The following is a 22,451-nucleotide window of genomic DNA, read 5'->3' as shown; positions in this document are numbered from 1 at the left end:
GTGGGGAGTCGGGACGTACGAGCCCACCGGGGGTAGACCCGTCGCGGCGGCGGCTGGACCGCCGTGATCTACGACTAGGAGGGCCACGCCTCCCCGAGCTTGAGGAGGGGCCGGCGGAGGGGGGGGGCGAGCCGAGAACGATAGAAAGGCCGCGGGTGCGGGCGCGACTCGTCGACCGAGGAGAGCCGGCCCGACCCCCCGGGAGGCGACACGACCCAATGCCGCCGCCTTTGCCCGTGGTCTCGTGTGTGGGGGAGGCTCAGCAGCCCACCACAGGGAGGTTTCGTCAGTCTCGGCGTCGCATCTGCCGCGCCGAGATTCGACGGACCGAAGGGGTAGAGGCTAGCGCTCTCTGCCGAGAGAAGCGCAATACTCAAGACAATGATTACTACATCATGCACGACCTCGAGCGTGCAACGCCGCACAGTGCTCAGGGTTCGAGCAGGTGCAGGCGAGTGGAGGGGCCCCTGGCAGAGTGGCATCACCTTGCACTTGGATCAGGGATCACTTCCCTTCCCTTTTGGGGGGCTGCGAAGGGGAAGGCAACAGGATTCGACCTTTTTACGGGGTAAGGTATGGTGAAGTCCCGGCCCTGGCGCCGCGACCATACCCCCCCACCCGCACAGGACGTCGCCTCTGGCCAGCAGGACCATACCCCCCCACCCCCCACCCCACCACACGAGCGTACAGTAACCGTCGTGTTAGGCCGTCCGGTCGTGCGGCACGGTTCGCGCGATGCAGTCTGCGCGAGGTGACCCGCCGGCAATTGTGTTCACCCCTCAGGGCGTGTCCGCAAAGGCCGCCAGGGCCTTGCGTGCCGGCGCAGGCGCGGGCGCAGGCGCGTGGCTGTTCTTCTTTCTACCTACCTACCTATAGCGATTGACCATACCCCCCCACACCCGTCGAGCAGGCCGCCTCCGGCGGCCAGGACCATACCCCCCCCCCTTTTGTCCGAACCATACCTTACCCCGTAAAAAGGTCGAATCCAGATCCCTGTGAAAAAGTCAGCCTGGTAACTTACGATGCCTACTGCCTTGAGATCCATCCTCTCGCTCCTCCTGGTCGCGCCCTCCGCCGGCTTCCGATGCGCACCGGCAGCTATCCGCACTGGCTATCCTGCAGCAGCCCGCCAGCCTCTGCCGCCCGCCATGGAGTTTGGAAAGGGCTTCGGCTCGTACTACAGCGGCTGGATCGACTTCGTAAAGGAGTACCCGCAGGAGGACCGCAATGCCTACCCGGCCCTCTTCGAGCTGCCAAAGGACTGCTACGAGGTGAAGCTCGACAAGCCGCTGGGCATTGCTTTTGAGGAGGGGAGCGACGGCGGTGTCGTTGTACAGTACCTCGTCGAGGGCGGCAACGCGGAGCAGAGCGGCGTCATCAGCGCCGGAGACGCGCTCCTCGCGACCACGGCCTGCATGGGTCGCGACGGCACTTTCGAGCGGAAGGTGATACCGTCCCGCTTCCTCGACTTCGACACCATCATGGGTGAGGCCGCCGCGCGGGGGACGGCGGGCCGTGTGGCAGGCGCGGCTCTCATGCCATGCCTATGGAGCAGGTGCGATCGGCTCCAACGAGCCAAAATTCAGCAAGACGAGGACCAACGACGTGATCCTGCAGTTTGCACGGCCCGGCGCGCAGACCCGCCTCGCCCCGCGCGCTTGCGGCCCTCGGCGATCAGACGACCCTGCACCGTGCCAGGCGCGCCGATGGAGAACGAGGGCGACCCGTACGACGGCGGCTCGCGCGGCGTCAAGGACTACCTCAAGTCCCTCGAGTTCCCAAAGGACTCGCCGTGGCTCAAGCGTTGACACGGACGGGACCGCACTACTTCCTCGACATGCTCTGTCTTCGAAGCGCCGCGTACTCGCGTACTCGTCAGCTGTGTAGAGGCTAGCTCTCAGCCACAAGCCGCATGTAACATGACAGGGAAACTGAATGCGCTTGTTTACAGTATACCGTCGCTCTCGGTGGGGGGTCCCGCTCCAGAAGTTCACGCAGAAGTTGCCGTAGAGTAACTTGAACGTATCTTGATAAAGAGGAGCCGCGTAAAAGGCATGTTGTGCGAGTATATGGGACAAAAGCGTCGAAAATGTCCCAAAAAGCGTGTCTCGAGTTTGTTGCAGCTCCGCAGCCTGCGCGCGCTGCCGGGACGCACCACTTGCTGGATCTGTGCACTCCCTGGGTCCCAGGGAGTGCACAGATCCAACAGGAGTGAGTAGGCTCGACGCCGTACTCGAGATGGAGCTGCAGAAAGTACGCCGCCGAGCGTGCCACCGACGGCGTCCCGGCGGCGGTGATGGAGTGTGAGACCTGAGGCTGCGGAGGTGACGCCTGAGGTACCGGCCCGTGCACAGCGACTCAGCCGGCGACCGCCACGGGCTCAGACGAGACTTGTCGACTCGTTCCGGCTCAGCTTCACCGTGGTCATCGGGCGTCTGTCGACGTCAGGACCACCCATACAGCTCGCGGGTTTGAGGTCGCAAGAGCCAAGATGGTGGCGTTTGGACATCCCAACCATCACACAAGACAGCCTGTAGGTGATGGCGGGACGGCGCAGTGTTTGTGGCACTCAGCAGTAGGCACCCGCGGCACGGCCCCGCTGTCGGCTCTCGCGGGCTGCGGAACCGGCCCCAGAGGGAGCCGGTCCGGGCGAGTGTGGCAGCTCCTGCGCTAGTATGGGCACCCTCTATCATAGCACTACTGATCCTGGTCATTAGAGCTGCCAGGGATAGCGTCAGGAGCCGGTAGGAGTCAAAACCTCTCATATTTGAGACATCGTGTCCCATATACTCGCACAACGAGCCAAAAAGCCGTTGTCCGCTGCTCTCACGCTACCCCCGTGAGGATTTTCTTTTCACCCCCGAGCCGTTGGGCCGTTCTGCGGGCGGGAGCCCCGGCGGTCCGCGGGCACTGACCCGACTGTCAGGTGCGGAGGGGGAGGCGCTGTCGCGCCGCAGTCGGGCAGTCGGGGTGTCGCTTTTCGTTTTACTGTCAAACCCCGGTGCTCAGCGGATGGGCCCCGCGCCGTGCGCGTCTCTCGTCGACTCTCGACTCTCGTCCATTCATTAAATTCGCTGAAAGCTCCCCCAGGACATGGCTCATGGCCCGCACACATCAACCCCAGAGCACGCGCACCGCGGTCGAGCCCGCGCCTCGGCTCGCCGCTGCCCGTCACAACACCTCCAAGTCTATGTATTTGAACTCTGGGTACGCCGTGCGCACGATGTGCTCCAGCCGGTCTACCTGCGGCGAGGAGAGCGGCGAAATCACTCTGCGTGCCCGTGTCTGCGGTGTGTGGGGCGAGGCCGAAGGAAGGTCCCGCGGCTGCTGCTTGTGGGCACGTCGCGTGAGGGCGGCCGGCGCTGCCGCCTCGATGGAGAGAGTCGCGAGGAGGAAGACGGCGGACCGCTCGAAGAGTCGCTTCGCGTCCTCCTCCGTCTCGACCGCGCGGCACGTCTTGTGCACCTCGCGCAGGTTGTTGTGCGCGGCGAGGTACTTGTCCGAGAGCAGCTGCGGGTTGAAGTGGATCTCGGCCTTGAAGCGCGCGCTCTGCGGCCCCACCAGCACCGACTTGACGTCCTGCACCGTCAGGACCATCTCGTCCGCCTACAGAGTGTCTCGGGGGGGCGTCCCGGACGTGTCCCGGACGTGTCGGCGTCCTCTCGCGGCGCCTCGAGCGTGCGGACGACGTCGCGGGTGCGGCGCGGCACCGACTGGCCAAGGAAGGTGCGGTTCCTGTGCAGGAAGGGTCGGGGGAGGGTCGGGGGAAGGCGCACGAGCCGCCGCCCTGCCGAGGAGGTCTGGCTCCGGTTGATGATGAAGATGGCGACGGCGCCCATCAATCCCCCGACGGCGATCGAGCCGGCGGCGTCGTAGACCGGGTTGCCTGCTCACAGCTGGAGGGGTGGAGAGGCGCCGCTCCACACCCACTCCTCGCGGCGCCGCAGGAGCAGGGCGGCCAGTCACGTGCGTGAGGCCGACGCCTGCAGGAAGGCTCCGAGAAGGCTCAGGGAAGGCTCGGGCGAGTGGCAGTCACAAGCGAGACGCCGACGCCCGCAGCGGCGATGCCGACCCCGACGACAGCCACCGAGTCCTCGAGCAGGACGGCGGGGTTGAGCGGGTCGGTACCTGCTCACGGCTGCGGCCGTGACGACGCCTCGAGCCGCCAGAGCGGGGTACGAGCGGGCGCCTCTGCTGAGGTACTGCAGCGGCGTCATCTCCGCCTTGCGCGCCTCGACCTGCGAACCCCATCGCAGCGCCCGTGAAGGGGCGCTCGCCTCGCGGCCGGCGGCTGTGTATGTGCTGGCGGCGCGGAGACACGCGCCGGCAGCATCTCGTGCCACGCGACGGAGAGAGTGCAGTCTCGTGCAATCTCGTGCAATCTCGGGTGATCACGCCTGCATCTCGTGCCATGCGACGGAGAGGGTGCAGTCTCGTGCAATCTCGTGCAATCTCGGGTGATCACGCCTGCATCTCGTGCCACGCGACGGAGAGAGTGTACCCCTCGAGCACGCCCGCCTGGGAGGGACGTGTCGGGGACACGTCATGGCCAAGCCACGCGACGGCGCGACCCCCATCGAGCACGGCCCGCCGCGAGGAGCACGCCGAGCGCCGTCGGCAGAGAGTCGATCTCGTGCGGCGCGAGCAAGCACGAGACGCCGTGGTACACCTGCGCCGCGCTGCCGGCGGTGAGCGAGAGGACGGAGAGGCGTGTCGGCATAGAGACGCCCGTGCTGCACCTAGACACTTCCTCGACACTTCGTAGACACTTCCTAGAGAGTCGGCAGAGAGACGCCCGTGCTGCACCTAGACACTTCCTCGACACTTCGTAGACACTTCCTAGAGAGTCGGCAGAGAGACGCCCGTGCTGCACCTAGACACTTCCTCGACACTTCGTAGACACTTCCTAGAGAGTCGGCAGAGAGACGCCCGTGCTGCACCGACGCGCCCGCGCCGAGAATGAAGGTCGAAACGCCTAGACGGTGGTCCGGAGCAGGCTGGGAGGAAGCTCCAGCTGCAGCGCAGGCGACGCGATGTCGACGCCGGAGATCATTGCCCAGACGTAGACCTCGAAGCCATACCCGTACGGCCGCTGCTCGTCTGCGACGCGGAGCGACTGCTGCAGCCCGACGGCGAGGAGGACCTGCAGACATGCCCCGGACAGAGTGAGCCGAGATTGAGCATCGACTGCAGCGCGGGTGCGAGGAGGTCGCCTGGTTGCCGAGGTCAGCGATCGAGTGGATCGACTCGGAGAGCAGCGACGCAGAGCCCGTGCAGATCCAGCCCGCGAACTTGATGCCCGCGACGCCAGAGTTGCCGACGATCGCGGCGAAGACGGCGCGCGACCCGACGTTGATGTGGCCTGCAGGGGTCCGGGCGGGCTCCGAGAAGGCTCCGAGAAGAAGAGCGCGATCGTGCGTCGGTGTGCGCCCGCTCGCTGCCGGACGGGCCGCAGCAGCATCAGCACCGGCGGCTGCCTCCTCGCCAATCGCCTGCAGGGCCCGGCACGCTGAGGGTCGGGACACGGCCAGCAGCTACGCCACCTGCCCCGCTTGGCTAGGCTGCAACTCGGCTTCCTCTCGGCTTCCTCTCGGTTGCACCTCGGCTACACCTCGGCTACACCTCGGCTACGCCTCGCGCCTGTCCCGCTTTGCGCGCCGCTCCTGCAGCGCCGCCTCGAGGAGCTGCGCGGAGCCCCACTTGCGCAGGGCGGCGTCCTGCGCGCCGAAGACCCGAGATCGCCGAGATCGCCGAGATCGCCGAGATCGCCGAGTAGCCGATGCGCCGCCGAGGTGCGGCCGAGGTGCGGCCGGAGTGCGGTCAGGGCGCAGAAGTGCGGGCGAGGTGCAGCCGAGGCGCGGCCGCGGTGCGGCGGAGGGCGACAGCCTGCACGTCAAAGACGACGTAGAAGCGCGTGTGGCGCGGCGCGCCGTACACGTTGTACTTTGCGACGAAAGGCAGCCCAGCGAGGTCTCGCTTGCGCAGGTTGTACTGCTCGTACGCCTGCGAGAAGAGAGCTCTGCTCACCACTGGGACTGCCGTACGGGCTCGCTGCGCCTGGAGGGGGGCTTGGAGACGGGATGCGTCGAGGAGCGAGGGGGAGAGGGTACCTCGTGCGACGAGAGCGTCTTCCACTGCTTCGAGTGCCCAAACTCCTCCATGCGCCGCTCCTTGCCCTTCTCCCACCGCTGCATCGAGCTCACGTACGTCTGCGCCCAGCCCGACTCCCACCGCCCCGTCGCAGACGCGCCGGACCCCTCCCAACGTGGAGGAGAGCGCAAAGGCCCCACCCTCGGCCCTCGAAGCTGCACGTCCGGCCCTGGCATCACCGTCGGCAGCCGCTTCGCGGTGCTCGCAAGCGTGCGCGCTGCTGCCTGCAGCGGACGGCTGCTGCTCCGTCTGCATGAAAGTCTCCGACGCCACATCCAGCCCGATGACAGCCCGGCGGCGGCAGCCTTCGATCGCCGAGAAGAATTTTACAAAGCGCCTCTCTCCCAGCACACTGGCACGACAAGGGCGCGGACTGGCGCGGACTGGCACACACACCGGCTCACCACCGGAGCCGCCTAAGCGACTCCGTTAAGAACGGCAATGCACTCCGCACCACCATGCACAATGCCGCTCTCCCCGCACGCTAGCTCGTTCACCATCTGCCACGCCACTGCGGTGTGGAGGAAGAATGGCACTTTTTCGATGCTGGTAGCCCCCCCAAAACAGGCGCGCGCAGCGCGCCCAGGGGCGCCGCAGGCGCCCCAAGCGGCGCGGAGCGCCGCCGCAGGCGGAGGACAGCAGGTGCGCGCAATTAAACGCCATTTTCGGTTCCGCGGTTTTGCCACTAACATTGAAATCCGGTACAAAACGACTTGAGCCTTCCTTCCTCGTCCAGCGCCACTATATGGAGCCGAAACTCCCCTCCGAGCAGCCTCTCGCGTCTCGGCCTCTGGGCTCATGTCCAGGATGCATTTCTGGTGGCGATTCATAACTTGGAGCACTTGGAGTGCAGTCATTAACCTCACATCCAGGGCCGGGGAGCTGAGAAGCGCACCCAGCGGGCCGGATGATCGGTATCGGGTTACGGGCTAGAGAGCCCTAGCCCCGGGGGTGCGCGTTCGCAGGGAAAGGGCCGTAAAGTAAACACAGGTCTCCGAGGGTTAGCCCCGCGTACCGGGTTTCCCCTTAACTGCAGGAGACGCCCCCTCTACTCGGAGCTAATGAACACCACCCTGCACGCCCCACACCACCACTCTACACTCACTTGCGTAGACGTTTGAGTAGACCCCCCCGCCTGAGGACTCACCCCTCGCCTTCCCAGGGTCCCGACCCTCCTTGAAGCTTGATTCGCTCTCTTGCTCGTCTCCCGAGCGTTATGGCTTATGCGACGACCGGTATGTTTCCCTCGTGCTTTCTCCGCTGCCGCCCTTCGTCTCCGCCAGCTTCTCCCGGCTCCACCGCTTCCGAGGGCGTCGACGGCCCGGCCGAGGCTGCAGGCAGGGCCGAGGTCTCCCCGGGCGAATGCGGCCGCAATGGATCCTGAGCCGCGGCTGACTGCGATCGCCCCAGCCGACCCGCTGTGAACCTCGCGGGGGCTCGGGTCTTGCGGACCTAGGGTTAGCTCACGCTGCTCCTCCCTGGGTCTCTTCCCACAGGAGCAGCTGTGAAGCGGCTGCGGCAATAGCAGACAGAGGCGCGAGTAATGTCTTTCTTCGGCTTCGGCACCCCCTCCAAGCCCCCGGCTGCGCCGTCGGCCACCCCGGGCACGCCAGCGGCCCCGCCCGCTGCCGAGCGCGACTTGGGCGACCTCGCCCAGATACTCGGCGACGACGCCGCGCTGCAAGAGGCGGCGTCGGCAGTGGCGGCGCAGCCGGCGGCGATCAGCGCGAGCGTGCTCGCTGCGGAGCAACTGGCACTGGTAACGCGCCTGCAGGCGCTCTCCCACCGCCGCCTCATCCGGCAGCACGCCCGCGCTGCAGCCGCAAGCTTCGGCGGTGCGAGCAGCTCTGGCAGAGACGGTGGGCCTGAGGCCGCCCTCGATGCGTGCCACGTCCGCGGTAGGTGCGGTGGAGGAGATGGCCGGGCGGCGCGATGCGGGCCACCTCCCGCGCACAGTGGCGGCGCTGTGGCCATCGTACATGCGGCACGAGCAGAGCAACGACGAAGGCCAGGCGCCGCCTCGCGCCTCTCATCCCGCCTCACACCTCTCACCCCTGCTCACCTCCTCCCTCCTGCGCTGGCCACGCCTCGGCTGACACGCTGGACTCTCGCTCCCCATTCGCCCCTCCCCGCGCCCTCAGGAGCTCTGGCTCTCCAAGCTCTACCTGCACGCCGTCGCCGCCGCCGACCCCGCGCCGCCGCCGGCCGCCGGAGACGCCTCACCTTCCACAGGTGCATCTCCCGCCGACGGCGTCGTCGAGGAGGGCGGCGGCGGCGGCGTGGAGCGAGTGCGCGCCACCCTCGCCGGCGCAGGTCTCGCGCTCTACCCGGCCCCTCCAGTCGGCGTCATCCATCAACCAACCGACCGACAGACTCGACCGAGAGGCACGCTCTCCGCCTGCGCAGGTCTTGCGCTCAAGGCTCTCCCTCCGTCGGCGCTGCCAGGCGGCGGCCCCGCTGCGCGTCCGCTCCCCACGGCGCCTCCCTTGCACCTCCCCCGGGGATGTTTCTGCAGGCGCCGCCTCGCTGTACGTCCGCTTCTCCCTCGCCCGTGACCCGGAACGAGGCACGGCCGACCTCGAGCTCCAGCTGCAGCAGATCGCGCCGGTCAGCCGCGCCTCTCGCTGCGCTGGTCGGTCGGTAGCCAGTACACGAGTCGAGCATCAACACCAGGTGAGTCGCCTCTCGCTGCGCTGGTCCGTCGAGGACGTCGAGCTCAGGCCCGCCCCTCCCCCCCTTGGGTGCAAACGGCCACACGCCGGACATGGCCCAGACTCCTCCTGCACCTCTCCTAGGCCCCGCGACTCCGGGTCGCCGCCGTGGACGGTGCTCGACGACTCGCTCCGCGCGAAGCTCGACGAGGTGCAAGAGCTGCTCGGCTTGCCCCCACCGGTCTGGGGCCCCGCCGCCGTGCTCGGCTTGCTGCTGTCGGCATGCGCCGGCCTGCCCGGCTGCGATCCGGCAAAGTCGATCGCGGCTTCGCTGCGCGCGGCGCACCGCGAGGAGGTGCTGGCAGCCGCCTGAGAAGCGGGGAGGTGGAGTATCACGAGGGAGAGCGGAGTCTGCTGCCACTGGCGCGGCGCCCGCGGCGTCGGAGGCATGAATTGAGGTGCGGCCGGGACCGAACGCTGCATGGGGGCAGTTTGGGAGAGATCCGGTCGGTCCCGGCTCGTTTCAGGCTACATTTCTCTCCTACGCTAGACGCGAGCGGAAGACCGCGCCCACACTGCCAATGTACGTGTCGTGTAACGTGTGGGCACGAGGAGAGACCGGGCCGCCCGCCACCGGCACCGCCAGGCCGCTCGCCCTCGGTCGCTCGCCCTCGTGCCGCTCGAGCTTTTCAGCACGGCTAGCTCAACACATATCACCGTTGAGGTCCGCCGCGCGCCCCACCTGTGAGCGTGCCACCCACACAGGACAGCAACACGGGCTTGGATTCTCACACAATGGACAATCAACAAGTCAACATGAACGTCGAGATGGCATCATCTCACGACACCAGTAACCTCTCCGCTCTGCGCGGCGCGCGAGGCCGGGTCGAGGCGAGGTGCGCGGGCCCGCGGCACCACTGCACTCTTCCTCGTACGGTATCTCACACATGGCATCTTGCCAGTAGAGTTCTCACCTCTCTACTCGGACGGAAAGCGCTGCATGCAGCGCAGAGAATGGCAACTCGACAAATGACGGGCATGAGCCATGACGTATGGCTGCGCGCGCACGGGAGCAACGCCATGCGGCCGCTACAAGGAAACTCATCTTCCCTCAAACGGTTGCGAACTTGCCACGTCGCGACTTCTGCGGGCTGGAGGACTGCGAGTCCACGTTCGGCAGCACGAGGGCCGGGTCGTCGTCGCCCAGCGGCTCAAAGGGGCAGCCCCAATCCTCGCGAGGGAGCGTGGCGCTTAGGCCGGTCGAATACGTCCTTGCGCGCAGCTCCGCCGCGCGCATGATCTCCGGCGGCAGCTCACGCCCTGCACAAGGTAAACTCCCAGTTCCGCAGATTGGTAGCGGCGGCGGGGGAAAGGCTGCAACCAGCCCTTCCCAGCCCAAAACCTTGGCTTCCAGCCTCCCCAAACCCAACCGTTCAGCTGTTGGGTCAAGGGGCGCAGAACCCCCCAAAGTCAACCGTTCAGTAGTTCGACCACAAGGGGGAAATTTTTCCCAAGTCGACCCTTCAGAGGTCGCGTCGGAAAAGGGCAAAGTTGAGCTCTCAGCGGTTGCACCAGAGGTTGCAAACGGCAAAGTTGAGCACTCAGCGGTTGGTGTTCTGTGTGGCTTGAGTAACGATCAAAGTTCTAAAACCGCCCGGAGGTGCTGTCACTCCGTAGAACGAACTAAGTAAACCTCACCGAGGTCGCCACTCAACCTCCCGGAGGTCATGGCAGAGCGTCGGGCGCCATGCGCCCGCTCGCCAGGGCCCGGCCCGGGGAGTGGCAGTCGCTCTTCTTGCGACCTGCGTCAAAGGCTGCAGAACACGCTGCATATCGCCGGTTCACGGGCCCAAGGCGATGGTTCACGCCTCGGGTCCGGCGGCAGCTCACGCCCTGCACAAGGTAAACTCCCAGTTCCGCAGGATTCCGCATGGTACGGGACCCCTCGATCGTCTCGTCTCGCCCTCCCTCACCCTGGTGTGTTCATTGGGGGGGGTCATAACAAACACGGTACAGGATCGAGGCGCACGCTGCCAAAGCAGCCCCGCTCTTATTTTCAAAACAAAAACAACTCTCTCTCTATTTTGGTTTGCATGCACATGCACATGCACATGTCATGTTGTTGTATTGCCCGACGAGCGACGTGCGACGAGGCTTTGCCTTTGGGGTAGAGCCGTAGGCGCGAAGGGTGGCAAGTTGCCAGTTCGTGCAGCTGGTGCGGACTCCGTGCTGAGCTCGTGTCCCGTGTGTGCTTCTTTTTTGCTTGCTAATACTCGAACTTTTTTCTACTTATACCCATCTCACTAGTCATGGTTTTATTTCAGTGCGGTTCGCAACTCTGCGCTCCCCCGCGGGTTTCGGGGTGCACGCTCCGCTCGCCCCTCGCCCCCACCCCCACCCGCGACCACGCTCAGCGGCCGAACCCGAGGCGCGGCGGGGCGCGGGAGAGGGAAGGATCAGTACATTGCGGCGAGTTTGGACTCCTCGGAGGCGGCGGTGCGGAGGTGGCTGAGGTTATTACTGATTGAGTTTGCGACGTTGAGCAGGTCGGCGTGCATCTGCAGCGTCGTCTTGCCCAAGTCGTGCAGCATGTTCGCCTCAAGGGTGCCGCGGAAGCGCTGCCAGGTGCGCTCGTCGGTGCACTTGGTGCGCTGGACCGCGTACTCCTTCTCGTAGCCCAGCATCCGGTGCAGCGCCTACGGCGCACGCGTCGGGACGCGTCCCGGACGGCGTCGCCCCAGCCTCCCCTTGTTTACCGCCCCAGCCTCGCTGCAGCCGGCGGAGAGGCCGTGGATGTGCGCGTACACGCCGTCCTGCACTTCGCCCGACACCCCGACGTTGCCTCCGCTCGCCAGCGGGGGCGTGTAAGTGTTTAGCCAGCTCTCCAGCTTGACGCCTGCAGGCGAGGCGGCGCGGGCGCGGGATCGGATCGAGGAGGGTCGGCGCGGGCGGGGGAAGGTGCGGCGCGGCCCACCCATCCGGAAGACCGCCATTAGCTGCTTCTGCAGGTCGGCCACAAAGCCGTCGTCGAGCGCCTCCTGGTACGAAGCGAAGGCAGAGACGCGGGCGTCGAGCGCTGCTGCCGCAGTCGCGTGGGCGATGAGATCGCCGTCGAGGATTTCCTGAGGAACGGTGGGCAGCGAGGCACGCTCGCCCGGGGTGCGGAGGAGGGGCTCGGAGGTGCTGACGGCGGCACGCCTTTGCTTTGTTGCGCAGCTGCTCCTCCTCCGACCCCAGGAATTTGTTGAGTGACTCGATGTCAAAGGGCACGTCCTTGCCCTCGCGCCCGCGCTTGCGAGGGCGGCTCTCGCTCATCTGTGCTCTGAAGAGGGGAGTTGTTGTTAGGCGCTCCAGACTCGCGCCTGCTGAGACAGCCAAAAAATACCGTTAACCGAATGCACGCCCTGCGAGCGGGGCGGGGTGCGCACTGTCCCTCTGTGTTCGTGTGCGTCGCCCATCTCTCCCTGGCGCTGACTGCTCGATTTATTTATACTCCTCCCTGCATCGAATTTCCCTTGTAACGTGAGAGAGCCGGAGTCTCATGGCGGAGATGTGTTTTGAGAGAGAGAGATTTTTAGCAATACCAAACAACTCTAACACTCACACGTAATTTGGGGCCTGGAGCCCTGTTCACGCGCGCGCGAGACGTGCAGACAGGGTTGCCAGGTGAGAGCTCTTGAGCACTTGAGCACTGGATAGGGTCGGTTCCGCATGGTACGGGACCCCTCGATCGTCTGGCGACGCCGACAACATCAACAAGTAGGCGCGCAAGATGCGTACCAACCGGTCAAGTCCCCTGTGAGCGTGCCGATTGGGTCAACGACGTCAAGAACAAGCAAGAGGCAAACTGCCTCTTGTCCTCGGCCCCAAAAGTGCCCTTTTTTTTCTTTTTTGGACGGCAGGGCCAACGAGCGCTATGCGGAGAACGCCGACGCTCAAACGCCACCCTTGATGGCCACCCCATCTGAGCCGCTCCGAGTCGTCGAGTTCTTCGCCGGCATCGGCGGGCTGCACTACGCGCTGCAGCGCAGCGGCGTGCCTCACCGCGTCGTCCAGGCGTTTGATGTCGACGACTCGGCGGTGCGCCCGCACGGCAAGAGCGAGCGAGGCGGGTCCTCTGCGAGCGTCTCACGCCGCCGCCTCTGGCGTTCGCAGGTGCGCACCTACCGGCACAACCTGCCTCGCACGCCGGTGTCCACCAAGAACATCGTCTCGCTGCAGCAGGCCGACCTGCAGCGCCTCGCGGCAGACTGCTGGCTCCTCTCCCCGCCCTGCCAGCCGCACACGCGGCAAGGGCTACAGCTGGCCGAATCAGACGGCCGTGCTGCCGCGCTCGCCCGCCTCGTCGACCTGCTCGAGGCAGCGGACCCGCCTCTGCTCCCCTCCTCCCTCCTGCTCGAGAACGTGGTTGGCTTCGAGTCGTCATCCACCCGCACCCGCCTCCGCGCAGTCCTGCTCGGGCGAGGCTACTCGGTGCGAGAGCTGTGGGCCTCGCCCGCCCAGATCGGCGTCCCCAACCAGCGGACACGCTACTTCCTCCTCGCCTCGCGGAGAAGCGTCGCACCTCTGGCCGCCGCACCTGCGGCACCGCCCGCCGCCGCACCATCCGCCGCACCCGCTGCTCCACAACCTGCCGCCGCCGCCGCCGCGCCTCCTGCCGCACCTGCCGCCGCCGCACCCGCGGAGAGCGGCGGGCAGAGCGGCGGCGCGGCCGCAGCCCTCCAGCGGCCGCCGGCGGCGCCAGTCGCGAGCTTCGCTCTCCTGGACAGCTTCACTGTCCTGGCCGCCGCCGCGCTGGACGAGGCTTGCGCGGCGGGCGAGAAGTTGCCCGCGCCGCGCGGCGAGGTGGACGCGGCCACGCAGCAGGCCTGCGAGCCTAACCCGAACCCTAACCCTAACCCTAACCACGCAGCAGGCCTGCGACCTAACAACCTCCTAGCCCTAGCCCTCACCCTCACCCTCACCCTCACCCTCACCCTCACCCTCACCCTCACCCTCACCCTCACCCTCACCCTAACCCTAACCCTAACCCTAACCACGCAGCAGGCCTGCGAGCCGCTCTCCTCCTACCTCCTCCCGCACTGCGGCGGCGATGGCGGGGCGGAGGGCGGGGCGGAGGCCGAGGCGATGGCGGGTGCGGCGGTGGCGGAGCACGTGCTCGAGCGGTACGGCGCGGCGATGGACCTGGTGAGCCGCGGCTCGCGCCGCTCGTGCTGCTTCACCAAGAACTACTCGCGCTACGTCAAGGGGACGGGGTCGGTGCTGTGCGAGGGGGCGGGTGGGGGGGCGCCGCCTCCGCGCGAGGGCGAGAAGAGTCTCGAGACGCTGAGGCCGCTGAGGCCGCGCCTCCGCACAGCCCGAGGTGTCGCCTTGGTTGCGAGGGGCTCCTCACGCCTCTCGCTGCGAACAGGCCGCGCTTCTTCCTGCCGCGCGAAGTGGCGAACTTGCACGGCTTCCCGCCCCACTTCGGCTTCCCGCCAGAGGTGAGCACGCGCAAGCAGTACGAGCTGCTCGGCAACTCGCTCTCGGTGCAGGTGGTCGCAACGCTGCTGCGCTACCTGCTGCTGCCTGCCGGAGACGGGATGGCGGTGGAGGAGCAGAGGAGAAGGGGTTCGGAAGCGTGACTTCTTTTCCGTGGGTTTCTTCCTCGGTCCTCGCGCTGGGAATACCGACTTTTTTTTTGCGTGTAGCTCTTACGTACATTCCCGTAGGAGACTCTGCTGACAGGGTTTGCGATGAGGAGTTTTTTGCCGCGAGAGCGGCATCTTGCAATTTCTCTCGGACTCGGTTCAGAGTCGGCCGTTGCTTTTCTCAACCGAGTGTCGCTTAGGCGGCTCCGGCTCCGGTGGTGGTGTGCCGGTGTGCTAGTAAAACAAAGAAAGAAAGAAAGAAAACAGACACGCCACAAACGAGGGATGGGACGAGGACAGGGTCCCCACCTGCACGAGCAGGATTTTGGAAGAACGATCAGGGGGACAGGTGGGGCTCTCCTGCTCCTGACAAGGGACACGACAGGCTCGCAGCGCGGTGCGCGGTGGACTCCCACATCCACTGGCGGTCTCATCTCAGTCTAGCGACCTGCCTCCAGCTTGTCGCTGGCAGTCTCTCCTACCACAGGCACACTGACACAGGGGTGGCAGGGGCGGCGGCACGAGTCTCCCACATACATAAAACAATCCAATCTTCTTTTGTTGAAAATTCTTTTTTCACAACTCTTCTCTTGCTCTGCCGGCGGCGCGGCTAGGGCAGAGGTGATGGGCAAACACCGCGAGAAAAAGCCCGCCTTCGGCAAGAAGAGCAGGACGTCGCGCGTCCCGATGGTTGCGAGCCTGCTCGCCGCTGCCGCCCTTGTCGCTGCGCTGCAGTGGCTGCTCAGCTCTTCGGCCGCCACCGACGCCGGGTCGCAGCGCCGCCGCGCCTCCTCCTCCTCACCGGCGTCGCCGTCGTCGCCGCGGGAGAGGCGAGCGGCGTCGGAGGTGTCGGCGCAGCGGCGCGGCGCGGACGCCTACTCTGGCCACGAGTGGCGGAACCTCTCTCGCTCGCTGCCGCACTGCCTCTCTTCCCAGGCCGAGCTGATGAGCATCCCGGTGCCATGGCCCGGCTTCCACGCGCTGTGCATCGAGTCGTTCGGCGACGGAGAGGTCTCTGTCCTTCTCCACGCGCGCTCGGCCCGGCACGGCGACGCGGGCGGCGCGCCGTCAGAGACGTCCGCGGGCGAGAGACGCATATGCCGCGTCGTTGACGCGTCCGCGCCGTGTCGTCAGGCAAGCCGCCTCTCGCGGCGGGGCCGGAGGAGTCGAGGGTGCTGCGGGCGGGTGTGCAGGGCGGCGGCGGCGATCTGCTCGAGCTGCTGGTCGAGGCGCTGCAGGCGGAGCTCGCCGAGGGCGAGTTTCGTCAGGTCTTTGGCAGCTGCGAGTGGAGCGGGGCAGGCGGCCTGCCGCACGCGGTCGTGTCTTGGCGATAGGTGGACCAGATGGTGTCCACGTCGGCGTACGACTTCCACCCGAACCCGTGGCGCCTCTTCACCACCAACGGCGGGCCAGTCCTCTCCGGCGCCGATTTGGGCCAGCTCGGCCCCGGCGCGGCCCTGTGGCTGTACACCGGCGGCCAGCTGCTGCGGCTGGGTGAGCTCGGAGAGCTTCCGGCGAGGCTTCCGAGGAGGGCCCTGTAGGCGGCCAGTTCCTGTGGCCGGGCGTGCGGATCGGGCACAAGTTCAGGGTGCCGATCCCGAGGGTGGCGGAGGACGGAGAGCACTCGGAGACGAGGATGGTCGCGAGGACAGGACCTTCCGTGAAGTTTCCGAGAAGCTTCCTTGTAGGAGAGCACTCGGAGACGAAGATGGTCGAGATGACGACGGCGTCGCTGCGGCCGCCACCCTTAGATCCTCCATGGCCACTGGCCTAGACACGCCCCAGACCGCATCGCGTCGGCCGCCCCACTTCCTCGCGTCGCGTCGGCCGCCCACCTCCTCGCGTCGTGTCGGCCGCCCCACCTCCTCGCGTCGTGTCGGCCGCCCCACCTCCTCGCGTCGTGTCGGCCGCCCCACCTCCTCGCGTCGTGTCGGCCGCCCCACTTCCTCGCATCGCGTCGGCCGCCCCACCTCCTCGCGTCGTGTCGGCCGCCCCACCTCCTCGCCCTGCCCCGCCCTGCGGACCTCAGGCCGCTCGTCCTCGTCCTGTCTGGCTTCCTCTCCGATGGAGAGTGCGACTTCATCAAGTCGTACGCCGCGAGCCGGATGGTGCCGTCGGGGCTCGCAGTCATGGACGGCGCTAACCCTAACCCTAACCCTAACCCTAACCCTAACCCTAACCCTCGCAGTCATGGACGGCGCCACCGCGCCGACACCCCGTCGCTGCGCCGACCAGTCGCCGCTCTCACGCCGCCGCTGGCGCGCGCAGGCACGCGCGGCGACCAGTCCGACGTGCGCACCTCCACCCAGACCTTCATGCAGAGGGGAGGGTCGCCGCGCATCCGAGCGCTCGAGGAGCGGAGGCCGTCCTCCGCGGGGAGGCTCCGCCGCCCCTCGACGGCACGTGCGCGGCGTGTGCGCGCTGTAGGAGCGGGCGCACAACCTGACCCGCCTCCCGTACGACAATGGCGAAAACATCCAGGCGCGGGCCTGGCCCCGCACGCATCACCCTTCCTCTCTCCGCCACCCCTCCGCCGCCTCACCGCCGCCTCACCGCCACCCCTCCGCCGCCTCACCGCCGCCTCACCGCCGCCCCTCCGCCACCTCACCGCCGCCTCACCGCCGCCTCACCGCCGCCTCACCGCCGCCTCACCGCCGCCCCTCCGCCACCGCCACCCCTCCGCCACCCCTCCGCCACCGCCGCACCTCTTGCCAGGTGGTGCGGTACGAGAAGGGGCAAAAGTACGGCGCGCACCGCGACTTTTTCAACCCAAACGACTACCACCGGCATTTCCGTGCTGCTGCTCCGGTGGGCGCCTGAACCACCTCCGACCCTTCCCCTCCTCCGTCCCATAGGCAGCCGTCCATGCTCCGCTCGGTGGAGTACGGCGCTCGCAACCGGCTCGCCACCGTCTTTTGGCGCCTCCGGCCGGGCGCCGGGAGCCGTGGAGAAGCGCCGCCTCTCTTCACCGCCTCTCGTGTCGTGTGCGCAGGTACTTGCAGTCGGTGGACGAGGGGGGGGAGACATTCTTCCCGCGCGCGCTCAACGAGGAGGGCAGGGAGTACAACCCGTGGAACGGAGACCACGAGGCGCCGCGCAACTTAGACCTCGCAAGCACGCGCACACTTCGCACGCACTACGCACGCACTTCGCACGCACTTCGCGCGCCCATCACCTGCCCATCGCCTGCCCCTCTCCTCGCCTGCCCCTCTCCTCACCTGCCCCTCGCCTGCCCCTCTCCCCTCTTTGCCCCTCTCCTCTCTTGCCCCTCGCGCTGCACCTCGGCGCGTGATTCGCGTAGGACTGCTACCGCGGCCTGTCCGTCCCTCCCGTCCGGGGCAACGCGGTGCTCTTCTACTCGATGGCGACCGCCTGCCCGGCCCACTCTCGCCGCCTCCCCCGCCCCCCGAGACCTCGCGCCGCGAGACTAGGTGCCCGACGGGCGGCTCGACGAGCGGTCGCTGCACGGCGGTTGCAAGCCGCGCAGCGAGAAGGCCGAGAAGTGGGGCGCCAACCAGTGGATCTGGAACCACCCGCAGCGGTCAGGCTACTTCACAAAGACGCCGCCGCGGCGCGGGCTCAAGGCCCGGCGGCCGTCGGCCGCTGGCTGCGCCGACGAGGAGGAGCACTGCGAGGCTTGGGCGGCGGGCGGCGAGTGCGATAAGAACAGCGGCTTCATGGCGCGGTCGTGCCGCGCCTCGTGCGGCCTCTGCTGAGGCGGGGGCGTCGGCGGTTGAGTATGCGACGCAGCCGCTCGTGTGTGTGTGTGGTGGGGCGAGGTCGAGCGGGCAATCCCGTTGAAAGAGGCGGAGCTGTACAGTGATACACAAAGCTATCCTACGCACAGCGCGGCGCAGGCTCATGCAGCGCCAGCGCCGCATCCCCGCAAAACGCCAGCGGCCAGCGCTCGCCCCAGTGCCCCCCAGCGCCGGGGGCCCAGGCCGGACGCCCCGAGCGGAGCCGGAGGCCCGGCGGCGGCCGGCGCGCGCGCGAAGGCCGAGGCGCGGCGAGCCGTGTCGAGAGCCGGCACGCGGCAGCCGCGCCCCGGCGTACGGCTCTACGTTGTGCGGAGCCCGGCATCGGTACGGCGGGGGGGCTGACATCGACGAGCAACATCTCACGAGCAACGCGGAGAGAATAGACACCTCCACATCGTCTCTGTTCTCTCGACAAAATCGCACGTCCCTCGGCGACCCCAACCACTCAACGCCCCCACGCACATACGTATACGTGTGCATGAGCGTCGCAGGCAGGGAACTGTACTGTAGGCTACGTATCACTCGCTACGGCGAAAGCTAGGGGGGCATCGCAGGGGCGGCTTGCTTCAAGGCGTCGACGGTGTGGCCTCGCCTCAGGGCGATCCGGCCTTGCTCCGGCTGGGAGCGCCGCCGCCGTCGCCTCCGGCGCGAGCAGAGCACGCAAGCGACGAGGCCGAGGAGGGCCAAGGCGCTGCAAATAGTGACCGGGAGCCAGACGGACAGGGAGCGGGCTGCGGTCTTGCCCTGCACCGCGGTTGGCGGCGCGGAGGGCGGCCGCGTGGGCAGCGGCGGGGGCGTGGGCGGCGACGGCGTCACAGGCGGAGGAGGGAACTTGCCGACCCCGAGGGGCCACAGGGGCTCGGAGACGCCCTTGAAGGTGAAGTCGGTGCAGTCGAAGCCGGCGTGCGTGACAGCGCCGACGTTGGACACGCCGAGCCCATCGAGGGCGTTGAAGTTGAGGACGTCGCCCGTATACGAGAGCGGGAGCGAGAAGTGCGGGTACGTCACTAGCCGCAGCCCGTCCACCTCGATGGTCACGCGGCCGCGCGCTCGCACGTCGACGTGCGCGCGACCGCGCTGCTGCGCCTTGCAGCCGACGGCGGTGAAGACCGTCGTGAGACAGCAGTCGAAGGGGTCGAGGTTCGGGATGCCGAGCACGCACGGGCCCGTGTCCCCGTTCTCGTTGGTCGCCTCCGCCACGCCGGGCACCGCCGAGGCGGCGAGGAAGAAGGAGGAGGTGCCGGCGCCCTTGCCGCCGCCGACACCGCGGGCCGGCAGTGGGATGACCTCGTCCGCCAGCCGCGCCGCCAGCCGCTCGCTCGCGTTGCCGCGGTACCCGCGGCCGTCCGGGCCGCGGTGGCGCGGCGTGCCCGCCCAGATGCCAGCCCTGGAGGTCATGCGCGCGAAGGTGGCGGTCGGTGCGCACGAGATCTCGACGAGCTTCTGGTCGATGCCTGCAGTCAACGGGCGGCCGAGGTGTGACCGAGGTGGGACCGAGGTGTGTCCGAGGTGTGTCCGAGGTGAGTGGGCTTGTGGCGCACGCCTGCGAGGGCCTCGAGGTGGAAGCCTGCGCTGTACTCGATCGGCTCGGTGAAGCTCACCTCGTAGTCGATGTCGCGCAGGGCGATGGGGCGACTGAATGGGTTCTGCGCCGTGACGAGCGCGCCCTACGCGGTGGCGCTGGCAGGATTGAGCGATGGGTCGAGGGAGCGGCGGCCGGAGGCGGTCGCGGCCGCGCCTTTTGGCAGACGTCTTCGTCCTGGTTGTAGAGGTCGCACGTCTCGCCCGTCTGGACGTTGTAGCCGAGCACGAATGTCTCCCGCGTGCCGAGCGCGCCGGCAAGGATCGAGATGGGCGCGCCCTGCACGGTGACGAGGCCCTGCCAGATCCGGTCCAAGAACCACTTGTTGGTGGGGCCGAGCGCGATCACCGTCTGGTCCTGCCTCGACGCCCACCGGCCGGCGACGACGCCAGCCCCGGCTGCGCTGCTGTCGAGCAGGACCCTCGCGCTCAAGGCGGGGGTTCGCGGGCTGCCAATCGCCCCGCGCCGCACCTCGAACTCGTAAAAGAACGCCACGCCGATCTTTAGCGACAGCTCGCCGCCAGCGGGGCACTCGTCCTCCTTGCAGTCGCCGCGCTCGCGGCACTGCGGCCGGCAGAGCCACGAGCCGCGCACTCGCTGGCTCGCCGCCGAGTGGCCCGGGAGCGAGACGTCGTTGGCGTCCGGGTTGTACCACAGCTCCACCTCGAGCGTGCCGATGCGCAGAAACTCAAAGGGCGAGACGGAGAGGAAGGAGATCTCGGCGGACAGGTCGAGGGTCCCTTCGGTGGCGTTGGCGGACGTGACTTGAAGGGACCGCGCCTCGAAGTCCTCCAGCAGAGCGCCGAGGAACTCAAGCCGCTTCCACACGTCCACCCGGAAGGGGATCCCGTACACCACCACCGCGCTCTGCCCCTTCACGTCCCAGGCGATCCTCTTGCCGTGCAGCAGCTTTGAGCCCTCGGCAGCGAGTGCCTCCTCGTCCAGCACCACGAGCTGAGACTCGAGCTTGAGGACCGTCGGTCCGTGCGGCTTCAGCGTCACCGACGGGAACCTGAGCCAGCCGAACTCGCGCCCTCGGAGGTCGACCAGCGTGGCGTCAAATTGCTCCAGCGAGACTGAGAGCGGGCCTGCGTTGTTGAGCTCCAGCCCAACCTCGATGGAGAGCGTGGAGTGCGAGGGGTCGGCGAGGGTGCAGTTTAGCACCGTCAGCGTCGCAGCGTTGAAGAACATGCCGACCAGAGAGGGCACGACCAGCAGCAGCACGATCGGGGTGGCGACGACGACCGCGGCGACGACGACCGTCGCACAGCCGAGCGTCCCGCGGCCCGGAGTGCCACACCAGAACGCCCACGAGGAGGGCGACGCCGGCGGCGGCGGCGGAAGCGACGCCGGCGGAAGAGCCGCCTTCATCGTGAAGGGCTGCGATGCGCCGCCCAAGGAGGCGGAGCCGATTGCTGTGACGCATTCGGAAGAAATTCCGTTATCTCCTTTTTCTATCACTAGCAGGTTGGCTCGCTGGTCGCTCGCCGGGCCCGCGCAGCACGCGCGGGCCTTTTTTGTGGTTGATAAAGGTGGCACCTTCGACATTGCACTTGGAGCACTTGGAGTGCATGGCGTTTCATTTCTTTATTCGCTGTCCTCCTATTAGGATTCCTAAGCTTAAAGGCCCGCTAAACGCGCGAGGCGGTGGCGGCGGTGGTGCGGGGGATTGGCAGGGGAGGCGGCGGGATTGACAGGGGATGGGGCGGCCACGAGCGGAGCGGCGGCGAGAGGGGGGGCGGCGGCGAGGGCGCGAGGCGCCAACGAGCGAGGAGCCCGCGCCATCAGAGGGACGCGCCGCTGCGAGATGGAGGGCGGCGGTGACGGAGGCAAGGCGCGAGGCGGCGGCGGCGGCGGCGGCGGCGGCGGCGGCGGCGGCGGCGGCGGCGGCGGCGAGAACGGCGGCACCGAGTTGTCTCGGTGAGCGGAGCGGCGGCAGGAGGAGGAGCAGCTCGCTGTTGAGCGCTTTTGAGCCTGGGATCCCATGCCACTGCGACCGGCGTGTCCGGGAACAGAGATCGCGCGCGCGCCGCCACTCACGACGCGCGCGCGATCTTCGCGGAGTCGGGTCCCCAGAGGGAAGCGGTCTTCTCGGCCGACGTCCAGCTGTGCGCAAGGACAGGCGCAGCGGTGCACCGCGGCGCGTTGATTCGCGACCACCGTCGGCCGTGGACGGCGGCGGTGTGGCGGCCGCGGGCGCTCGTGAGACGCGCCGCTCTGCGCTGGTTCGGTTCGTTCGACTTGTTGTGCCGCCACACGCCCGGCGGCCGCGGGTCCCAGAAGTGGTTGCGCGGGCCTCTTCCTTGCGGCCGCGGGACGGCGTCGGGCACGTCGTCGGTCGCAACAGATGCGCGGCGAGCCGCGGCACGTCGTTGCTGGCGCAGGTGGTTTGAGGTCGGCATCGTCCAGAGCAAGGTGGACGAGTCGAGAGCTTCAGCTGGCCGAGGGTGCCACCTTTGTGCTCTTTGTGCACGAAATGGGAAATATATCTCTTTGATGGTAGCTCACACTTCGTTTGCACCGCCGCTAAAGGCCATCCCTCGGTTTACTTTTTCTATTTTTCTATATATTGATCTCCAATCCATCCTCTCTCTCTCTCTCTCTCTCTCTCTCTCTCTCTCTCTCTCTCTCTCTCTCTCTCTCTCTCTCTCTCTCTCTCTCTCTCTCTCTCTCTCTCCAA

At 67.4% G+C, this 22,451-nt stretch overlaps 8 protein-coding genes across 8 annotated transcripts; 4 read left to right on the top strand and 4 right to left on the bottom strand.

The window, feature by feature from the left end:
- Positions 1–1,022: 1,022 nt before the first annotated feature.
- EMIHUDRAFT_101777 (hypothetical protein) lies at positions 1,023–1,808 on the top strand (the record flags this gene model as incomplete). Its single annotated transcript, XM_005772783.1, has 2 exons — positions 1,023–1,485; positions 1,699–1,808. 2 exons carry the CDS (start codon positions 1,023–1,025, stop codon positions 1,806–1,808), a joined length of 573 nt encoding a protein of 190 aa, XP_005772840.1.
- A 1,363-nt stretch (positions 1,809–3,171) lies between these two features.
- EMIHUDRAFT_101776 (hypothetical protein) lies at positions 3,172–6,326 on the bottom strand (the record flags this gene model as incomplete). Its single annotated transcript, XM_005772782.1, has 8 exons — positions 3,172–3,606; positions 3,711–3,886; positions 3,967–3,983; positions 4,129–4,238; positions 4,604–4,669; positions 4,982–5,143; positions 5,893–6,057; positions 6,111–6,326. 8 exons carry the CDS (start codon positions 6,324–6,326, stop codon positions 3,172–3,174), a joined length of 1,347 nt encoding a protein of 448 aa, XP_005772839.1.
- A 1,367-nt stretch (positions 6,327–7,693) lies between these two features.
- Positions 7,694–9,174, top strand: EMIHUDRAFT_208237 (hypothetical protein; the record flags this gene model as incomplete). The annotated part of the gene is made up of 4 exons (XM_005772781.1): positions 7,694–8,048; positions 8,383–8,463; positions 8,666–8,786; positions 8,946–9,174. The coding sequence occupies 4 exons, from the start codon at positions 7,694–7,696 to the stop codon at positions 9,172–9,174; spliced, it is 786 nt and encodes a 261-aa protein (XP_005772838.1).
- A 1,876-nt stretch (positions 9,175–11,050) lies between these two features.
- On the bottom strand, positions 11,051–12,116 carry EMIHUDRAFT_463854 (hypothetical protein; the record flags this gene model as incomplete). The annotated part of the gene is made up of 4 exons (XM_005772780.1): positions 11,051–11,497; positions 11,558–11,697; positions 11,776–11,923; positions 12,072–12,116. The coding sequence occupies 4 exons, from the start codon at positions 12,114–12,116 to the stop codon at positions 11,258–11,260; spliced, it is 573 nt and encodes a 190-aa protein (XP_005772837.1). The 3' UTR covers positions 11,051–11,257.
- A 636-nt stretch (positions 12,117–12,752) lies between these two features.
- EMIHUDRAFT_310514 (hypothetical protein) lies at positions 12,753–14,425 on the top strand (the record flags this gene model as incomplete). The annotated part of the gene is made up of 4 exons (XM_005772779.1): positions 12,753–12,881; positions 12,957–13,358; positions 13,848–14,065; positions 14,164–14,425. The coding sequence occupies 4 exons, from the start codon at positions 12,753–12,755 to the stop codon at positions 14,423–14,425; spliced, it is 1,011 nt and encodes a 336-aa protein (XP_005772836.1).
- Positions 14,426–16,148: 1,723 nt separating this feature from the next.
- On the top strand, positions 16,149–18,273 carry EMIHUDRAFT_435815 (hypothetical protein; the record flags this gene model as incomplete). Its single annotated transcript, XM_005772778.1, has 9 exons — positions 16,149–16,168; positions 16,461–16,567; positions 16,700–16,785; positions 16,859–16,912; positions 17,147–17,217; positions 17,287–17,349; positions 17,424–17,520; positions 17,733–17,795; positions 17,863–18,273. 9 exons carry the CDS (start codon positions 16,149–16,151, stop codon positions 18,145–18,147), a joined length of 846 nt encoding a protein of 281 aa, XP_005772835.1. The 3' UTR covers positions 18,148–18,273.
- Positions 18,274–18,529: 256 nt separating this feature from the next.
- Positions 18,530–21,174, bottom strand: EMIHUDRAFT_450918 (hypothetical protein). Its single transcript, XM_005772777.1, has 3 exons — positions 19,940–21,174; positions 19,733–19,856; positions 18,530–19,643 (listed from the first exon to the last, which is right to left on the bottom strand). Exons 1-3 carry the CDS (start codon positions 21,140–21,142, stop codon positions 18,727–18,729), a joined length of 2,244 nt encoding a protein of 747 aa, XP_005772834.1. The 5' UTR covers positions 21,143–21,174; the 3' UTR covers positions 18,530–18,726.
- A 210-nt stretch (positions 21,175–21,384) lies between these two features.
- EMIHUDRAFT_355025 (Hypothetical protein) lies at positions 21,385–22,177 on the bottom strand. The gene is made up of 2 exons (XM_005772776.1): positions 21,662–22,177; positions 21,385–21,631 (listed from the first exon to the last, which is right to left on the bottom strand). Exon 1 carries the CDS (start codon positions 22,171–22,173, stop codon positions 21,808–21,810), a length of 366 nt encoding a protein of 121 aa, XP_005772833.1. The 5' UTR covers positions 22,174–22,177; the 3' UTR covers positions 21,385–21,631; positions 21,662–21,807.
- Between the last annotated feature and the right edge of the window lie 274 nt (positions 22,178–22,451).

Source organism: Emiliania huxleyi, assembly GCF_000372725.1.
Source record: "Emiliania huxleyi CCMP1516 unplaced genomic scaffold EMIHUscaffold_35, whole genome shotgun sequence".
NCBI lineage: Eukaryota > Haptophyta > Isochrysidales > Noelaerhabdaceae > Emiliania > Emiliania huxleyi.
The sequence above is the reverse complement of the archived record's forward strand: the minus strand, read 5'-3'. Positions and strand labels throughout refer to the sequence as shown.

What these genes read in the sequence shown, in the direction of transcription:
- EMIHUDRAFT_450918 (XM_005772777.1), bottom strand. Translation starts at nt 21,142, where the DNA reads ATGAAGGCGGCTCTTCCGCCGGCGTCGCTTCCGCCGCCGCCGCCGGCG. An exon ending in TCTACAACCAGGACGAAGAC is followed by an intron (nt 19,857 to 19,939) that starts GTCTGCCAAAAG and finishes GCCACCGCGTAG; the next exon opens with GGCGCGCTCGTCACGGCGCA. An exon ending in CCACCTCGAGGCCCTCGCAG is followed by an intron (nt 19,644 to 19,732) that starts GCGTGCGCCACA and finishes CGTTGACTGCAG; the next exon opens with GCATCGACCAGAAGCTCGTC.
- EMIHUDRAFT_355025 (XM_005772776.1), bottom strand. Translation starts at nt 22,173, where the DNA reads ATGCCGACCTCAAACCACCTGCGCCAGCAACGACGTGCCGCGGCTCGC.